Consider the following 20,373-nt stretch of genomic DNA (forward strand, 5'->3'; position numbering starts at 1 on the left):
TCTGTCAACCCCTTCTTTCAAAGGACGTTATTTCTATCTTCTGTGTTTGTAGTGTGCATAATGCACCCAAAACCAAACAAAATCCAGCAAGGCAGAAGAAAGAAAAATGATCCCTTATTATAAATAAAATCTCATTCAAGAGAAGAGATTCATCTTTTGGATGTCTACAACACCATAAGTACATACATCGAAGTTCAACAACATTATAACCCAAATATATGTATAAAGTTCTGGGTTACTCTCCTTCATTTAGTACCCTGTTCTCTCCATTGATTGTAAAGGACATCTAGGGTAAATCAGATATAGGCATCTATAAAGTTAACATCCCTGTTTGGTTGGATTACTCACAGAAGAAGGAGACAGACTTCAAAGGAACAATCAGTATTGCTGATGTGAAGTCAGTGGAATTGTGGCCTACAACAGCTATGATCAAGGTATAACAGCTCAGTGACATTAAATTCAAAAACTCAAATATGGTTGTTAGCACAAGGGTCAGCTCAGCACTGTCTGAACCTTGTTTGAAGTGTGGGTTCTCATCAGCTTTTTTGTCCTCAGTTATAATGTATTTTTCTTTATTGGAATTAGATCGTTAAGTTCTGCCTTTCCAAAAATTCAGGACTTACTTCAGAAGAAATTTCCTAGTACTTCTAATATCTGATAATGCTATTTTCTTACCTCCTTCCTTGGAACAGAGGGTGGTCAGAGTGCGAACCATATCCATCAATTCAAGCTGCTGTTTCTGCAGGACACTGTTATTGCTTGTTGCCTTGTTTAACTGCTTCTCTAGTTCTTGGATTATGTAGCTTTGTCGTGTGACCAAGCTCTGTAGGTTCTCTTTTTCCTCCTTCAAAGTGTCCAGCTCCTCTTTATGCCTTTCTTCCATTTCTAAAATTCTGTGCTCAAGTAAACTAAAATAAAACAATTAGTAGATATTATTTCATGCCAACTTATTAATAAAGAAAATATAACTATTTTATTTTTCACCATAGAATTCAGTACATAAATAATTTATTTTAAAAATGTCATATCTATTAATTCAGCCCACTGATTTTGTCTATCAGCCAAACATAACTGATCTCAAGTTGTGATGTTTGCATGCTGTAGTGCTTAAAATGCACAGGAGTACATATCTAGCTGTTATACCCATCCAAGTGCATGAGCATAGGGCCAGTAACACATTTGTATGTAGAAGTTCAGGCAGAAAAGACTAAGGTAGGCAAAGGAAGGAGAAGAGCAGGGCATTGAAGAGGACGTTATTGGTAGTATGGACGTGTCAATATGATAAGAGACAAAAATCAGCGGTAAACTAAGGAAGAGTTTGTGAAGGTCCCTGCCACTGAATGGAAGATAAACATTAGGAGATATGAGGTACCATCAAGGGATATGGAACCCACATTAAAAGTATCATTTGATGTGGTCAGTGAAGCTGGGAAAGGAATTGTGTGCCAGATGAGTGGTATATGCTTTTACATTAAGAATAGTTTCCCCAAAAGATAAATCAGAAGTTTGTATTTTAAGATAGGATTCCCTTCCTTTCCTTGAGTCCACATACATATTCCTCCCTCCCTTTTTCTGGTTCCACAAAAGGCTCCTCAGACAGAAAAAACTGTTGTGTGTCATACTATATGACCTGCTTACATCAATTTTTATAAATAATTTTACACATGTATGGAAACACTTTATCCTGATTAATATTATTTTTCTAGTACCCTCTCTGTCCTGAGTTGTAAGTGTACAATTTACAAAGATCAAAGGCATATCAGATTATATCTAGAAGAATAGAGGAGTTGTAGACATAAAGGACAGCTAATATCTGTCAACAGTGAACAAGAAGTTTTTCGGGCCAGGGCTTTGATGCTGTAGTGAGTGTTTAGCAGAAATAATGTATTAATATTAGATAAAGAAATTAATTCAAGCCTTCTATTACTTTCTGTTCAGTAATTCTACTGTATATGCCAAAAGAGGTGTTGCTCATGCCCATAAACCAACTGGTGGTTACAAACTTGCCAACAAACTGCTTCCTGTTCAGTCTTAGGTTTTATTTATTTGCACTCTTGTCGCACCTTTGTTTTTACTTCTGGATAATAGATCAGTGGCAAAATGCCTGCATAATTTCAGGTCATTTAACCTAACTGAAGAATGTAATAAAATCCATATGGATTTGTTTCTACTAGATATCACAGAGACTTAATAGGAGCTGTTACAAATGATAACAATGCAAAGATTAAATTCAGGCCCTGGATTTGCTGTACAAGCTAGAGTAATATAAAACCTTTTTAAATTTTTTTTTTAACTAAAAGAAACCAAACATCAAATCTCTTTTTCTGAAATGTTATAAATGTGGAACTTACAAAGATACTGAAGAAAATACACTTTGTAATATCAACATATCTAGTTCTGTGAAAACTAGAAGGATGAGGGTAAAGGGGGAGAAAAAGAAAAGACGGGAAGGGAAAACACTTTTTCATGAGGTCCCAAACGCAAAGGGGAACATATCTCATTCTAAAAGGCTCATTAATTAGTAACGAAAGCATAACAAGTTTCAGTGGACTGGAATCAGATGATAGAAAGTTTCAATCTGAAATGAAGTACAGATTTTGAAGCCAAAGAAGATAAATTATTTTAACACCTTATCAGATCTGTAGCTGATTTTTTTCATCACTTGAACTCTAACATTAAACATGATGCCTTTATAGTCTAGACTCACATGGATTTTTTTGAGAATATTTATGTGAAAGTCTGAGCTTTGTTATGGAGAAGGTCGGACTAATTAGTTTAGATAGGCAGAAGTGGTTGAAAATGTTCTGATGGAACTGGTTTTAGTCATAAAATACTGTTCAAAAAAATAGAAAAATGTTCTATGTGAATTTTATCAGTTCTGTCCACTTTTTCACAGAAATTATTGAAATGCTCATTTTGACACTAGATTTTAACTTTTTTGATAGACTACAAGCTATATCAATGCACTTTGGAACAAAGTGAGCTCTGGGCAGTCTGTGATAAAATGGATGTTAGATGTGGCCACATCCCAGTCTGACATCTTACAGTCCATCAAAAATACTGTGCATTGTCAACGTAAGAGATGTCATTCTGCAAGTCAGAACATTTCTTCATAGTTAAAAGGTAAGTAAACACAGAAAAAGTTCCCTTTATCTTTGTCCATATCCTAGTACAGTACAGGGCAGTTCCCTAATTCCACAACATCCTCTTTGCATGTCCACATCTAAAAGATTTCCATATCTGAATGATTTCATGTAAAAGAAAGAAACTTTGACAGCCAGAATTTGTGTATTACATTATTTGTTTCCCACCATAGCCTTCTTAAGACCATAGTAAAGGAACCCATGGTGATGACAGTCTTATTTGTAGCAACACTGGCAGTGTCAAGCAAGAAGGAAGAAGCTGAAAATGTTTAGAGCTTTCCAGTTTGGTGTCTATAGAGACAGACAGCAAGCATATGTTTTACAGCTTTAGTAATAATACATCCTAATATTTATGAGTAGTGTGTCAACAACATGTGGTGGAAAGATGGGAGTGTCACAGCACTTGATTCCTTTACAGTTTTCTATGTAGATTGAAAATTCTGTATAAACTGCAAAACTAAGCTATTTTAAGGAATGCATATGCATTTATGTAGTGGACTTTCTATATCCATAAATCTACAATAGATGAGAATAAGTCCTGAGGATAGGGCTGCTCCCTGTATTCCTGGGAGAAATTCAAGACATCGCACTTTACTAAAAATCAACAAGAAACCTTTGGTCAAAGCTCCAAATGAACAAAAGCAAAAACTTCACATAGAATGGGGATTTCTACACTGGCCTGTTCCAAAAGGAAGAAATCCTTCAACAGCATGAGAAAAGCTGCTCTCATGGTCTTTGACTCCAATGTGGCCAGAAATTTCATTTGTATTGTTACGTTCATATTTATTATAGCTCATTTAATTTTTTTTTTTAAAAAAAGTGCTAGACACCTCATAAAAAAAATCTTGAAATGGTTCGAAACCAATTACAAAGCTATTTAGATTTTCTTTAACAGTTACAAGACTGCTCTGTTCTCTCTTTTTTCCTTGTGACATCAGACAATTTCTAATAGACAAATACCATGAAGAAATAACTTTGCTGAGTGCTTGGTAAAGATACTTTCTCAATTTTTAAAGAGGCATTGTAAAGACAGAGTTAAAATGAAAATATTTCTACTAGTTTTCATCAATGACTATTGCTGACATAAAATATTAAAGAAAACAAAATGAAGGCTGTCTCTATAGCAATTAATCCAACAATCTGTAAAGGTTAACTGAGATTCTTATATAACATTCTTTTATAACACTTTCCAGTGACATGTTATGGACATGATGTAATAAGGGCCTCTTTTTTACAGTGAGTTTACCGTATGTTTTGTATACATTTGAACTTCCTATACATTTCCTATATGTTTGAAATTCCTATATGTTTGAAAACATTCCTGACCTAGACAACTGAAGCAGTCATGGGAACTGCAATACCCACAATAAAAATAAATCACCATTCACTAGAAGCATCATATATATACACAGACATGTATATAAACACACACACACATATATGTCCTTTTTATAATTGTAGCCTTCAATTTGGGGAAAAAAAATCAGGCGTTTAGGCAACAGAATGAAATTGTGAAGAAACTGTTGTGAAATGTTGTTGTTAACATGGATAAATACAAGTATCATCCACTGGACAATGACTCTTTGGAGTCATTATCTAGAAGGCAATTAAACTAAAAACAAACACCACCACTCCCCTCAAATCAGAAAAACTTAATTTTCCTAAAGGTTAGCCATGTCTCAATGTCCAATCTACTTATCTTGGTGAGGCTAGGAATCTAATTTCAACCATACAAATGATGTGTTAACTTTGACAGGGTATAAGCCAGTGGGTGCCTCAGTGCAACTGTGCTGTGTCCACCTGATTCAGAAAAAGCTCTCTGATAATGCTGGAGAGGGTAGAATGTCCATACAGAAGTCAAAGAAATACTTCCAGTGAAAGCTGTTGTCATTTTGAAAGGTGATGAAGTAGAACATATAGAAAGTACTCTGGAAGCTCTCTGGGGAGGAAGGAAATTCTGGTTTAGACAATCTGCCTTATAAGGTAGGTAGTTTATTCACTAATCCATTCCAGACCACAGTGGTTTAAGAGATTTTTTTATCTTTATTTTCAGAGGCCTCAGTTTAGACATGTGAAAACAAGATACAGACCAGATCTTAGAGATGGACATCTTTTGCATTATAATAATCTTTTAAAAAATCTGGATTTATTAAAAATACAGATAAAAACATTTACTTTGTTAAGCTATTCAATAAATAAAGATAAGTAACGTCACACTAGAAAAAAATTCTTTGGCCATATACATGTGGTTTTCTTGTATTATGTATGTATGAGAAGACAAACAGGTAGAGAATTTGAATGCTTACTTTTGAATGCAAGAACAGTATTTTCTCATTGAAACAGCTTCTTTATACTTGCTTTTACATGAGTGAAATTTTCCCTATATTATTAGGTGCTGACCATTCATACTTACTTTGGTTGTCTGATATTGTCCGACAAGTTTAAGGAAATATAAAAATATGTGTCCCCATATTTCTCAAGGCCAGTAAAGTAACTGGTCAATTAGCATTAGTAAGCCTATTTTTTTTTATACCAGTGATAAGAAAATTCCATTGAAATCACAAAAGTGTAGTGAAAAATCTGGATTTATTTTTTTAGTACATGAAAAACCTGTAAATAAAACTTTTCAGACATATTGTGTTTCCCCATGTTTCATACAGTCAGATTGAAATTCAAGAATCATTCTAAAGTCCTCGCATGTCATAGAATACAACAGTTGTACTGAATGAGTTAATCATCTAGTTTGATTGTCTGCAAATTCAAGTTGGATTTATATTTAAATTTACTTCCACTATTTATTGCTCAAGATCCAGAATTCTATTACATTTCTCATTTGTTTCATTTGAGTAAATAAAAAGTTGTTTTCACATTTGCATATTGAAATACGTGACGCACAATAAGTTAAATGCAGTTGGTACACTCTGGAAAAAAATGGGGGCTCAAAGTCACTTAAGCAGGGAAATCTCTCAAGAGTAAATCTAAATAGTTTATAGAAAGCTCTTGTGGGAGAAAAAATGGCAATGGAAGAAACCACCATTTACATTATAGTGGGTGGGAGCCCACAAAACTAAATTATTTATGGCATGAAAGCACTCAATAGAAACATGATTCTGGGGCAAATGTGACTGCTTATGCCATAGAATATCTTTCACTTCAGTGGGATAAAAAGAAAAAAATTGGCCACTCTTCCCAGCAGAGGCAGGAAGTAAAGAGAAAGGCCAAGAATAGATATATTTCTAGTCTAAATAACATGCATTGGTCCCCTGTTGATATGCAGTGTTCATTTTATTTAAGGATAATATACAAGTTACTGTACTACATTAATGATCAGTTATTATTACTATAAAATTTTGCATTACTTTCATCCAAAATCCAGTTCTTTGAAAGTGATTAAGATCATTATTATTATTTTATATAGAGGAAAATTTAGTACAGAGGGAGAAATGATCCACCCACAGTACACTGTTTTGATTATTTTTGCAATCATAATAGTTCCTACACTGGTTCCCACTGTGGTGTACACCTACTGCAAAAGGAAGCCCTTTCCAAAAAAGTTTACAGTCAATGTAAGCAACTTTGATAAAAGGAGTCTTCTCTCTTTTCTTGATGTGAAAGTGATACGCACAGGGATGAAGACGTTTTAACTGCAAATGACTACTGAACATAGCCTGATAGGTAATCTATAAGTACTGTTTAAAGTTAAGCAAGCTGAAATCATTAGCATGTCCAGAAATCTAGTATCTGCTGAGATCACCAAGATTGTCCTATAGTGAACTTGACACACACATAATCGATTTCAGGATCAGGACCTACAAGGCCAGGACTATGCAGTTCTTTGTTAGGAGTAGATGGTGATACAGGACTTGATGATCCATACTTTAGTGTAATCATAACACTGCCCTCTCCCTAATTTTATGACTCCCAAGGACAGAGTAACAGAACCTGGGCAGTGTATGCCAGGTTCTTGCTTCATTACAAGATGAAACTCCATGTGCTTTTTCATTTATCCACATACAACTATACTTCTGAGAGAAAGAACTGGGTATAAAGTGTGCTTTTTAAAATACCCTTCCTTTCTTCTGAAAAACCAAGGCAAACCATTTTGTCATGTCACAGACCATTTCATCATAATGTCAGCCAAGTCAAAGGTCAGTTTAAGTAAAACTTACTTGTTTACTGACATGAAGGCTTTACACCCTGACACATTGCTAAGATAAATAAATAAATTCAGATTATCAGGTACACAAGACTCAGTCTCTTGAGCAGCCAATAAAATTTTGTTGCTAATCAGATTGTAGCAGATAAATATACAAGTATTTATATACTTAACTAATGCTTGGGTTAATCATAAATTGAAATAGGTTTTTTAAATATGTAGAATGAACTGCCTCCTGCATATGCCTGCTCTCTCCTTAGACTACAGGGAGAGCCCATGTACACAGTTTAGGTGAATTATTTAATTCTGACATGGCTGAAGTCAAAGTTAATCCCACACTAATTTATTCATATTTCAAATTAGTCAAAGGAAATGTGGGGGAGTTCAAGAGTTTCCAATGTAATCCAACTTCTCCAGAATAACATCAGATGTAATTACTGGTTATAAACAGTTGTTAGATAAAATATATTAAATGGGTTTTCCTTACCAGTAGCAATAATGGTATATTATTTGACCAGCTTTGCAACTAGACACACTTAACAAACACATTTTTTTGTAACAATATTTTCTATTTTTCAGCATTATCTGGTTCTTTGCCTTCTTAACCCAGTAGTTCAATGCCCACTGTTGTTAGTCTTCCTTACATATAACCACCACAGTTGCTGATTCCTGTCCAGCAGGACCAGACTCATGCTGCCTTTTTTGCCAAACTGTCTGATCTCAATTTAAACAGTCCTCTAAAGCTTGTAGAGGAAGGTTCAATAACTACCTCACTTTTAAAGTTGTTTGCCTTATTTCAGTGTCAAATGTAGTTACAGGAAATAGAAATCTTAGTCCTAGCCAGATTTATCTCACAGTTGTTCTTTCTAGAAGGGAGCTGAGAGTGAAGCTGAGAAATGAAAGCACTGTCTGTCGTCTCTGCTTAAATCTGGGTGTTACAGAGGCAGGAATATGAGCCTTAGGTCTCTAAAAGGGCAACCAAGAAGTAAAATGGTTTTACCCCCTGTATTGAGTGCAGGTGCCCAGGTGCTGGCAGTGGGGGCTGCAGGGGCAGCCTCTGTGAGGAGGGGCCAGGGCTCCTTCCAGCCAGCTCCAATGGACCCACTGTTGAGCCTGTCAGACAAGATGGTTACACCTTGGGGAAAACATATTAAGAAAGGGTAAAAACACCATGTGACAATGTGAGGAGTGAAGAAAAAAAAAGTGAGAGAAACAATGCTGAAGACACCCAGGTCAGAAAAGAAGGAGGGAAGGAGGCACTGAAGCAGAGATTCCCCTGAAACCCATGGGAAAAGACCATGGTGGGGGAGGTATTTCCCACGGAGGACCCCATGCTGGAGCAGGTGGAGATGTCCAGGAGGAAGATGCAGCCTACGGAAAGCCCACAATGGAGCAATCTTATCCTTAAGGACTGCAGCCCATGGGAAAGAACCATGCTGGAGAAGGGAAAGAGCATGAGGAAGGAGAAGCAAAGTGTTGTGAACTGACCACAACCCCTGCACTGCTTGGTGGGGGAAGGAGGTAGAAGAATCAGGAGTGAAGATGATCCTAGGAAGAAGGGGAGGTAGAGGGGAAAGGTCTTTTTTGTTTTGTTTTTATTTCTCACCATCCTACACTGTTATTAAGTGGCAATAAATAAGGCTGTTTTGTGCATGACAGTAACTGTTAAGTGATCTCCCTGTCTTTATCTCGACCGCAAGCTTTTTCATCATATTTTCTCCCTCTGTCCTGTTGATGAGGTGGAGTGAGAGAGCAACTGGGTGGGCATCTGGCAGCTGTACAAGGCCACCCCACCACAAATTCTCTGAGATACTGGATTGCTAAATCCAATGACTTCAGGTACTGAATCCCTGCGTAGCACAGAAAGGGACAACACTGGAACTTCTTCTTGACTCTCACTTCACTGCTTAAAAAGTTATGTGCTGCTAAACAGTTTTTTCTTCAATTTCAACATAAAATAAAAATGTTTACCATTTACTTATTCTTTAAATGGGGCATGGCTCCAAGTATGCTATATACAATTGAGTCCAAAGACAAAGAGATCCTTCTACATGCTAAATCTTTGTATCCATTAAAATTAGAAATATGAACTACTGAAGCTTTTCTGTTTCTTATGCACTTTAAGATAGTTGATAATCTCATAATTTATATTTTTCTACTTGAAAGTGCTCATACAAGTTACCCCTATGCTTTTCAGTAGCAGAAACTGTGATCATATGACTAAGTTGTCATGAAGTAAACTGCAACGTAAACTCACAGTGAACATGGAAAGTACCAAAAATCAACTTACATTTATCATACAGAAGCTAAAACAGTGTAAGTTCACATCCTAGTTCTTTTAGCCATTTCATAAATATTACCTATATTTTCCACTTAACATACTTACTTCTTCCATTTCATCAGTTGTTTAGAACAAAGCATGCACAGACCACTTTGTGATAAAGAGAGAAAGAGTATAAGAGACCAGCTACTCATTCTTACCTGTTTTTCTCATGAATTTTTAGGATTTCGTGTGTCTGCTGTAGCAACTGTTTTTCTAGCTTGTATGTTGACAGTGAATTTTCCAGTAGCTGAATTTCAAGTCTGGATGTTTGATTTAACACCTTAAGGATAAATTAAAACAATTAATGTTTATATTGCCCTGGTTATGTTTGTTATAGCAACATAATGCAACCATTTCATTTTGATTTGATGATTTGTCAAAAATTGTTTCTAAATCCCTTTTTTAACCTCAGCTGCTCAGCTGGTGTAAATGAACTCAATCAAGCTACACTGATATGTACCAGCTGATATTCTAGCACCTTGTTTAATGTAGAATTATACTAGGCCCGCAGAAAAAGGAAAGGTGACTGCCAAATAAACTTCATTTCTGTGGAAAGAACAAGAGGCATGCCACAAACCTGCATTCCTACAAAGCATGCTTAAACCAGAAGGCTGCAAGAGTACTTGGACTGAGGCCAAAGTGTTGCATCCGCTGTTTTGTAAATAGAGCTCCTACTTTAGCTTTCCCCTGAGTCTCTCTTTTGCACCGTTGGCAGAAGTCTGGTGTCTGATTATGTTATCACTACTTGCAGTCTTACACAGATTAAGATGCAGGCTGTGATCCTAAGCATTGTTTCATGCAATTGTCTTTCAATGTAGCGGTGGTCTGATTTAATAGCACAAGTTTTACTAAGTACATCAGACTGAAAGAAGCCTTTTAACTAGATGAAAGAGAATAGATTCTAACAAAAAATATTTGAAAGTTGAAATAACAATGCTTTCAAGAATTAAAGCAATAATATTAAATAATGTTAGTTAATTTTGTTGGGATATCGTCATTCATTACACAGAGTCTGAAGGAGTGTGTGTAAATAATTTTTGTAGATACATGTGCACACAACAACTTAGATGCAGTCACTTCTGGAACTGAAAATGATGCCTCTTTAATGGAACCTATCAGACCTTTCTTGGAAGGACATTTATCAGTATCAACAAAGGATTATATGGTAACGTTTTCTCATGCATGCATGATAGGAATTTGTTACAGAACATAAAGCAAAGAGAACAGTTTTCAATCCAGTGCCTTATTTTTGTTTGAAACTGTTGATGTTTACAGAGCTACTTGAGTTGTCCTTTTTTTAAGGGTACAGAGGTTGAAAAATTTAGAAATGATCAATATGCAGCTGTTATGTTGTTCAAGATGGACACATCTGGAAGTGCCAGGAAGCATCACCACAGTTTCAGAAGGACCTGGCAGAAATTGAAAGTTTATTACAAATGTTGGCAAGGGATAAGAAGGTAGGAAAGCACCAACACATTTCCAAAGAGGATACATCTGTGGAGCAGCCTATGAAACATCAATAGAGCTTCAGGTAGAGAAGAAAACCTAAAGGGAATCAGTGGGATTTTGGATGGATCAGGGATTGGGATGGGTCAGTGAGATTTTAAGGAGGTGGAGGCTCTATCTTCAGTCCTTCAGACTCCTCCTTAGTCTGGTTTGAGTATTTCTTATTACAGGCATGAGATCCTGGAATGCCTTTCTCCTCCTTGTATCCTTACAGACCTTCACGTCTCTGCCATGCATCTGGCTACCTCCATGACTGCCAAGAGCAGTCTCTTTTCACTTTCTTGAGCCACCTGCACCACTCTTTTCTGATTGATGGTAGATCCAGGGGCTACCGGGACTTTTTCATACTGCTGAAAGAGGGGAGGTAGGAAATACCAACACTGAGCTGAAAGTCAGAGCAAATACTGCAACAAGGAAGAGCCACTCCAACTGATATCTTGAACATCCCTTAAATTCTTCAGCAATAGGTATAGAAGGAGGAAGTCATCTGCTCCTTCACGCAGTTGCCAGTGATACCTCTCCTTTGAAGTGGTTCCTCAAAGGAAAAGTGAGACAGAGGCAATGTACATTTTGTCCCTTACCTGCTTAAAGGAGGAAAACGTGAATGAGTACTCAACACTTACACCTAGGTAGGTCTTTCAGAATATAAGAAGAGTTCCTACACCTCCCTTTTCTTTATTAAACATATACTACAGCCCATGGGTCTTCACCTCTTACGTTTCCATTTAGATATTCAGTTGATACTGAATTAAAGATTTTCCCCAACATTTTCATAAGTCAATATACGATGCTTTAGAAACTGTAGTCATTGAGATCACATTTGTAAATGAATGCTGATCTATTAACCAAAATGTAGAAAAAAGATGCAGGGAACACATGTAAGACAACGTATCTGTCTTTCATAATTACTGCTGTTTCCCAGTGTACTGTAATGCGATTATGTAAAAACTTGGTAATGATATTGTAAATGTAAGGACATCATAACACAAAATACAATCTTTCAAGATGTACATATGCTATTAGAACAAACCAAATAAATGCAATACTTTAATTCTCCTGTTCTAAATGAACAGCAAGAACAGTTCAGCTGGTAATATACCACATGCTATGAAGACCAAGAGGAAGTCAACAAAAATAAGGAAAACAAATATGCATCTTAAACTGATAAAAGAATTCAAAAGACAAAAAGCAGTACATGTGTTTGCAGTAAGCCCAGTATGAAATTGTACTCTGTATTATGACAGTGGTACTCTTCACACTTTAATCACAACAGTAATTTTAGTGCTAGGAATCATATGGAGATGGCTCTTTAAATTCATGTGATGTTATATAATTTTACAGTAATATCAAATACACAGTGTTTTATAAAAAAAGCTGATGCTTGTCCCTCTCTTCACAGTGTAAAAGCTGCAGCCATATACTACTTCTCAAATAGCTGGAAACATCTTGCAGAAAAAACCCCAAAATTTCTACTAATAGTAAAAGAGGCAAACAACAATGGAGATCAAAGTTTCTGTTTTAGCCTGAAACTTGTTATTTAACTTGACACTTGTGTCATTCACAGTTGGTAGCTGAGCTGTTTATTTGAAATCAAATGCTGATTTAGTTTCCTGGACAGTCCTGCCTGCCTTACACACAGAGAACTAAATATACTAACCAAATGAAATCAAAAGAAAGACACACAACAAGGGTCAGTCATCACTGTTGTTTGTACCAAGAAACAGAGTGTGTATGTTTCTTGGAGCCCTGTGTTGAAATGTTTTGTGTGGTGATGCACTGGAAAAGAAAGAGGATGGGAAAAGTTCTCTGCAATTAACAGCTTTTAGAAAACCACTCTGGGAACATACCTGGGTTTCAACATCCGTGAGTTTTCTCGTCTGCTCTGCTGTCTGGGTGAGGAGGCTGGTCCCTATCTCAAGCATGGTGGCGGTGTGGTTCTGCACAGCATTCTGCTGCAGCTGCACCATCTCCGATTTCATGTTTTCCACAATGTAGTTCTCAAGCTGTAAAAGAGAAAAGGTTGTAGCTGTGGTATTTTTACCTGTTTAAGCATTCTGGTGACATAAGGATGCATAGCTGACATTCTTGTCAAAAGGAGAAATTTCAACGTTTTCAAGGGGACCCCAAGTCTCAGTTGACCCTGTGACTGTTGGGGTAGGGGTCTGACTATCTGGGTAGCCCCTTCCAGTCACAGAGTCCCAGTGTTTTTCCAAGCATCATATCCTGCTGGCATGAGCTGGAGCAGGCCCTGCCTGCCTCCATCTGTGTCGAGGTTGCAGAGCATGTTGTGAGCATTTGTGGTAGAGATGTCATGGCAGCTCCAAAATAAACTCCTAAAAGAACAAAGCACACCACAGGGAAATGCCAGGTCCTAGTTGTACATCATAGCTTACTTGTGAGTCCTTCCTGGAAGAGGTCCTACCATATCCTACCTCCCCTGGATTATTCCTATTTCACAGTCATTCAGCAGTATGATTTTTTATCAGGTTAAATCCCCACAAAGTTTCACAAGCTCAGTAATGAACACAGATTAGTTTAGCTGTGACCAAAAAACTGTAAAAGAATGGAGACACTGTCATGGCAATAAAAAAAAGGAAGACCAAAAACCATAGAAAGCTGTTTTGTCTCTTTGCTTCTGTTGTCTTGATACTGTTTATCTTGCATTTGCAGTATGTTGAACAGAATCTGAATCAGGACTTTCTAAATAAACTGGGCACCCCAAAGAGAGGGGCACTTTTTGTTTTGGTTTGTTTAAGTTAAAATAGGCAGGGTCATTCCCTTGTAGCTACCTAGGTCCTCACCCTGCCACAGCAGACCAGAAACCCAGGACTAGTCTACAATATGATGAGATTGTTTCTTTCTTATAGAGGCAACGTTCTGGTATCTTGCTTGATGTGCTCCATAAAGTGTTAACACAGAGAAAGGTGGCCCAGAACATTGTTTTCAATACCTCCCACTGAAATCAGCTGGAATCCAGCTAATTTACACCCAGTGAAGATTTCATTCTCAGTTTCATTTTGTGGCTGATCACATGTTTTATTGTTAGCTGATTCTAGACTTAAGCAACCACTGTTTTACCTAACAATTTTAATCACATTGGACCTGCTTCTGCAGCAGTAAGCATGCTTCATTATGAAAGGTAAGCTGCACAGCTAAGTAGTAAGAACCAGATGGAGTTTATTTAAGGACTGAAGAAAGGAGGCAGAGGCAGATATACAGTGTGATTAATAAGAAGGGCTGCTTTCATCCTATCTATAAGCATACCTGTGCTTAGGGGTGACTACTGTTAGACGTTCTGTTAGGCCACATGAGCTGAGCTGACAAAAGATTTATTACAGATTTGATCATTTATGAGCGCCTCCTACTGGTTTTATAAACATTTTTACAAAGAAAGAACCCTGCAACAATGTAAAATATTTTCTGCGCAAGACATTTGTTCGTGTTTTGTTTGTTTGCTTGTTTACCCCAGTTTGGAGAAGCACTTAATACCAATGACGGTCAAAACCAAAGTAGATGTCCTACAGTTTCAGACAACAAAAACATTTGCGTGTATTGCTAGGTAACCACTCTGAGCTGGAAACCTGCAGAGTGTTTAAGTGGTGGGGAAAATTTCTTGTTGAATAATCTGATAAGTATTAAAATGAGATTTAACAGCCAAGGAAAACTGTATTGCAAAACAATGCTTGCAATGGATGTCACTATTTTCCACAACCAGTGTAAGTTTACTGCTCTGTTTTAGTTTATTACTGTGAGATCTAAGATATTAAGCTAGTTCAACGAAGATTTTACAGATCCATCACATTTTGACACCATGTTTTTATGTTGGGAAGTATTTTGCCTGTATATTTCTTTCATATCAGATAAGGTATTTTTAGCTACCCTTGGATTCTTGTTGTTTTCTAACCAGTCTTTTTTTTTTTTTTTTTTTTTTTTTTTTTCCAAGCTGTCCTTTGGTTGCAAATAATCTCTCTGAAGGAGCCCCACAAACTGGATGGTTGTCCTTCTCCATATTTTGGTCCAGGTACTGGATCACCTGAAGGAGTCAGAGCTCTCACTTCCTAATGAAACAGGGCTCTCAAATCACAGTATTGCCCATGATGGGGTACCAACACATACATTTCCTCCCATCCAATGTCTTTTGTTTCCAGATAGGACCATAACATATCTGTGGTATGGCTGTAGAGTGCCTGATTTCTTAGTCCGCATCTTTCTGAAACTGCCTTGCTGTACATGGGCCATGTGGTGTAAGTGTGTAAAGGATATCTGGAAAAACCCATACAAAAATATGGTGGCTACACTTATTACACATCAGAAATCAGAAATTAGGTATTTTCACACATAAATAAAAAGAAACACAGAGATATAAATATAAAAAGACAAAAAGACTTGCCTGTTATTTTACTCACATTACTCAGCTGCATCTGTGTGGAGCTTGAGCAGGTTTTGACTAGCAAGAACACAGGCATAGATTGAGGCATATTGGATAACACGTACTTTTAATTATTGTAGTTTAACACACTCCCCATGGTATTCAGTCTTAGGCAACTGCCCTTGGTTACTCACCCTTAAAACAGTCTCTGGTTGAATCGGAGACTGACTCATTGTATCAACAGAGTTGATTTTCCTGTTTCAAAATTGCTAATTAAATATTTTGTAAATATTTGGTGTTTTGTACACTGCAACAATAGTTTCTGTGAGCACATCTCAGGAGTATCAGGAGCTATACACTGAATCAAAGGAGAGTAGAACAAGCTCTGAAATAATGTAGAGATTTTATTACATGAATTTCTCTTCCTTCTTTCACCCACTTCTTTTAATTTGCTCAGTAGATTTATTGGTTGCAATACTGTACCTGCTAAAAAGAATGGCAAAATTCCCATTGACTTCAATAGGCCAAGATTTCACCTATTATTTTTATTGCAGGAAACCAACATTTACCAGATTTGTTACAGCCAAGCACTGAGTTTTATCTGAAGCCTTCCCTTCTTTGGAAGCATTGTATTAAGTGTACTGAACCTTAGACTGAGCTTTCTTTGTGGTTAGTTAAGAGGAATAGCATCCATTTAACAGGTGATAAAAGGATCCTTGCAGGGTGGCCTCACAGAAAATGTGACATGCAGAAACCTATTTACAGAAGTAAATTGAAGAAAATTTAGGGGTTTAAGACAATTTTTAGAACCCCTTCATCCTATAATTAAGTTACATTCAATTTGTCCAGAGACTTTGCATTAAACAGTAAATATATACTGTACGATGAAATATTATCTTCAGTGAATCTACTTTTTATATTTGTATTTTCAAATCTTTATATTACTGTTTCTTCTTCTTTCAGTTACTTTTTGTTGCAAAAGTGAAACAGAATTCTTTTCTGCATTCTTTTTCCCCCATCCCACCCCTCCCACTATATGGTTTCTATAGCGCATTGATGTCCTTGTTATTAATTTGGCTGCATCTGCTTTTGGTAAGACTCATTACATTGCACAGGAGTTTTCAGTAATGCAGAATTACCGATGGGATGCATAACAACATTATAACATTCTCAGAAATAAAACTGTCAGAAGGTTCAGTGTTATTGTTTAATAAACATTCCAGAGGATTATGCTTTAAAAGTATCTAGCTTTTTCTGGACAATGTTTATTGAGTAATCTTCATAGTAACCACCCAAACACTAATAGAACTATTAAAATGGAAACTGTAACTTAGGGCCTAAGTAAATGATAATGATTTGTGGCAGATGGCTTATAAATAAAATAAGAGCTTGCTCTTTTACTTTGATCAAGTAATGTTGGTCCCACATAATTATATGTTAAGGACTGCTACGATATCCAGATGACATTAGGTTTTCATACAGTGCCTTAGAACAAGAATGCAAGTTAAAGTACCGATAGACTGCTCTCCCTCTCCCACCATAGATTGGACATGATTTGGAACAATAGAAAGAATGGGCCAGTAATGTTTTGTGAAAACTTTTTTGTCTCATCTTGCTTTGCATACCTGAAGATATACTAATAATACTATACCACAACCACCAATGAAAATTCAGGTATTCTTTCTTTGTTTTTCTATCTGAGAGAGGGTCATACCTCCCCACACTGACAAACTGTCTCGGGGAGTCAGATATAAAAGTGACGTTTGATGTAGTTTGTATTTTATAAATACACAAACAGTCTTAGTGGGAATAAGTTGGAAGAAGTTGAAATATATAGAATACCATAGAATTTCTTTGACTTTTGCAGAAGCAGAAAGGGGTTAGGATGGAGTTTATTATGAAAGAAAGAGATTATATTTTTGTATTGAAAAGGCTAGCATTACATTTATTTAAAAAAAAATAACATCTACTACTATTTGTCAATAAGAAAAGATTGATAAAATGACAAATTTACAGAGATGCAGTCTTCTTGTATTACAAATCCAAGGAGTAGAGACCAACCAGAATATATCCTTCCACTATTTCTGATCGTATGTGATCCGTGGGAATCAGGGAAAATGAACATGGATGGCACATAAAGGCAATGACTAATGCTCAAATGTTAACATGTTAATCTGCACCTGATTTGGAACAACCTTAACTGGGCTTTAACCATGTCAAGGAATGTACACATCAACCAAAAAGAAAATTGTAGATATACCATCAAATAGACAATAAAGATGACTATTTTTCCAAATCTATGCTCAATTAAAACTAATAAGATTGCAATAATGATTACACCAAAGGAGACAAGTGATCTGTTTGAGGAAGAAACTACCTCAGATCTTGGGCAACTGATTACCTACATTAAGATGATACAGGCTGTATACTCATAATGCCAGTGAATTTATGAAATCAGACTTGCTGAGCTAAAGTGAGAGCTTTAAATGACTGGTACACAAACTGGACTTACAGAAAGGCCTGTTGGGATATGTAGTATATAAAGCCTTCACAAAGAAATTATTGATTATGAAATACACATAAATATTTGTGGGTTTCAATTCTAAAAGGAACCAGAAAAATAATCCAACAACTCTATATGTAGCCAAACAAACATTTTTGAGGAAAACTGGCTATAGAAACTCCATTTCTTTTTTTTTTTTTTTTTTTTTAAATGCAATATATCCAGACTTCTAACCTTAAGGCAGCAAAAAAATAAGCCTGTTAGTTTTTCAGTTGCACGGTAATGATAGTAATTATTTGCATAATACTTATGCAATTCATTATTCTGTAGTTTTTGCGGTTTTGTAGATTTCTGTAGCATTGTAATTCATCATTTTGATTTCTCACTTGGATATTTTTTATATCTTAACCTAAATCACAATATTGTGGTTTTCCTAATTCTGTTCCTGAGAGAGAAACAGACAATGACTTGGAGAGCATGTATATCCTCCTAAACTACCTCATGCTGAAATGAATATCTGCCTTTCTGAACTGAAACATTTGGTTATTTTTTCCAGACCAAATATTCCAAACACATCAAAGATACTCTTCCTTAAATCCTCAAGACCTTAAATGCCTGAATCTTTGGCATTTCATATGTTTACTATCTGGCTATAAAGCATAATTAATAGACACAATTAAATTGCCATCAGGAAAAATTGGTAGTTGACTATGTGTGTTTCATTTATAGCCTGCATAAGACACATAAATATATAAACTGTGACCATAGCATCGTCGGTATTGAGGTTCACAGATACAAATAACCACTACTCGTTTCTTTAGCATGTGACCAGTGAAACCACAGCTGCATCCTCAGCACACAGGGACCAAACACTGTCAGATTCAGCTACAGCTGACTGATAATGAGATTTCTAATCCAGGTGACTTCCAATATACTAATGACACTTGTCATCATGGTGTTTGAGCTTGGTTTTATAGCAACCTTCAATTAAAAGTTTGTTATGAATAGAGAAGAAACTTTTGCTAGTTAAAAAAGAAAAAAAATAAAAGTTTTCATTCTCAGATGATAAACAAATAGATGACCAGACATCTTTGTCAGAAGAAACCAGGGATAACAGATGTAAGAGATTATTCCAAAACACAGGAAATAATCTTTCTGCTGCATTCAGCATCAATATAGTGTCTGCAGGCATTTTGTCTCCAGTTCTGAATGTTGCCATTGAGAGTGTATGGAAGACAAAGAGGGCTCATAAATCTAGAAAACTGAAAGACTTAGGAAAGTTTAGCTTAATAAGAAGGTTACCAAGAAAATAACTGACTAGAAAGACATAAAACTGCAAAGAGAAAGAGAATAATTTGTTTTACACATCCATGAAGCTGGAGTAAGTGAAGTTTAACTTTTTCGTATCAGGGGAAAAGTTTTCTAACAGTACAGGTAATAAAATATGGATAGGGATTCTGTGGGAAAACTGTGAAAACTCCATCACTGGGGGGGTCTTAAAAGGATATTTTAGGTAAAGATCAGGCAGATTAGATGGTATTTTATAGTTCTTTCTAGTTCTATTTTTTCATTCTTCTCAGGTTTTTTATTACTTCAGACCTAAACTCATGGACTCAATATTTGGAATCAAACTCTATAGTAATATCTCCATTGGACTGAGAAGAGGTTTGGAAAGCTCATCTTCTAATGAAACTTTTAGAAGGAAGTCAATAAAAAATAGGACTCTCATGAATTAAAACCACAACAATTATAAAAACCCAACAACCCACACATAGTGATATAAAAAGAGGAACTCTTGTGTATAGACTAAATCAGCAAAATGAGAAAAGTCACTGAGGATGTTTCGAATGTATGAATATACCTCAGTAGGGACGCAGACTGCTGAACCATCTGAGAAACTATTGTGTTAACCAGCTCTGCAATTATACAATGTCAGCACTTTATTGTACTCAAGTAACTTGTATTGGGCTGCTTTAGAAATTACAGTCTCTGAAAATCAGTCAATTTGTGGATATTCAAGCTTGTGTCAGTGGTGGCTTGACATCTCTGTACCATGTTATGTTATGCAATAAAGTACATAAAATGTAATAGGCAATAATAGATAATGATGGTGGAAGAATACACTGTATGACATCCCACTGGAATCTTGGAAAACTGGAAGCAAAAGTATTTCTATTAAACACTGTATTTTAATATGAATAGAAATAGTATTTGCTACACCAGTCAAGACAAAATATGGGGAACACAGAGTTCTTTGTTTCAACATATCAAAAGACTTCCCCAGTTAGGTTTACCCAATAGCATAACATTCAATATATGGGTAATTTATAGGAGCAAGAACGCTGAGTTTCAGTTTCTTATGAAGTATGTGGC

At 36.1% G+C, this 20,373-nt stretch overlaps 1 protein-coding gene across 1 annotated transcript in view; it reads right to left on the bottom strand.

The window, feature by feature from the left end:
* Nucleotides 1-20,373, bottom strand: part of ANGPT1 (angiopoietin 1) — a 171,588-nt gene that overhangs the window by 78,365 nt on the left and 72,850 nt on the right. Inside the window, exons 2-4 of the mRNA XM_074894355.1 lie at nucleotides 12,976-13,131; nucleotides 9,781-9,902; nucleotides 676-908 (exon numbers count right to left, since the gene is read on the bottom strand). Coding sequence (XP_074750456.1) covers nucleotides 676-908; nucleotides 9,781-9,902; nucleotides 12,976-13,131 — 511 coding nt within the window. The remainder of the gene's footprint in view (nucleotides 1-675; nucleotides 909-9,780; nucleotides 9,903-12,975; nucleotides 13,132-20,373) is intronic.

This window comes from Strix uralensis, chromosome 1 (assembly GCF_047716275.1).
Source record: "Strix uralensis isolate ZFMK-TIS-50842 chromosome 1, bStrUra1, whole genome shotgun sequence".
Lineage (NCBI taxonomy): Eukaryota > Metazoa > Chordata > Aves > Strigiformes > Strigidae > Strix > Strix uralensis.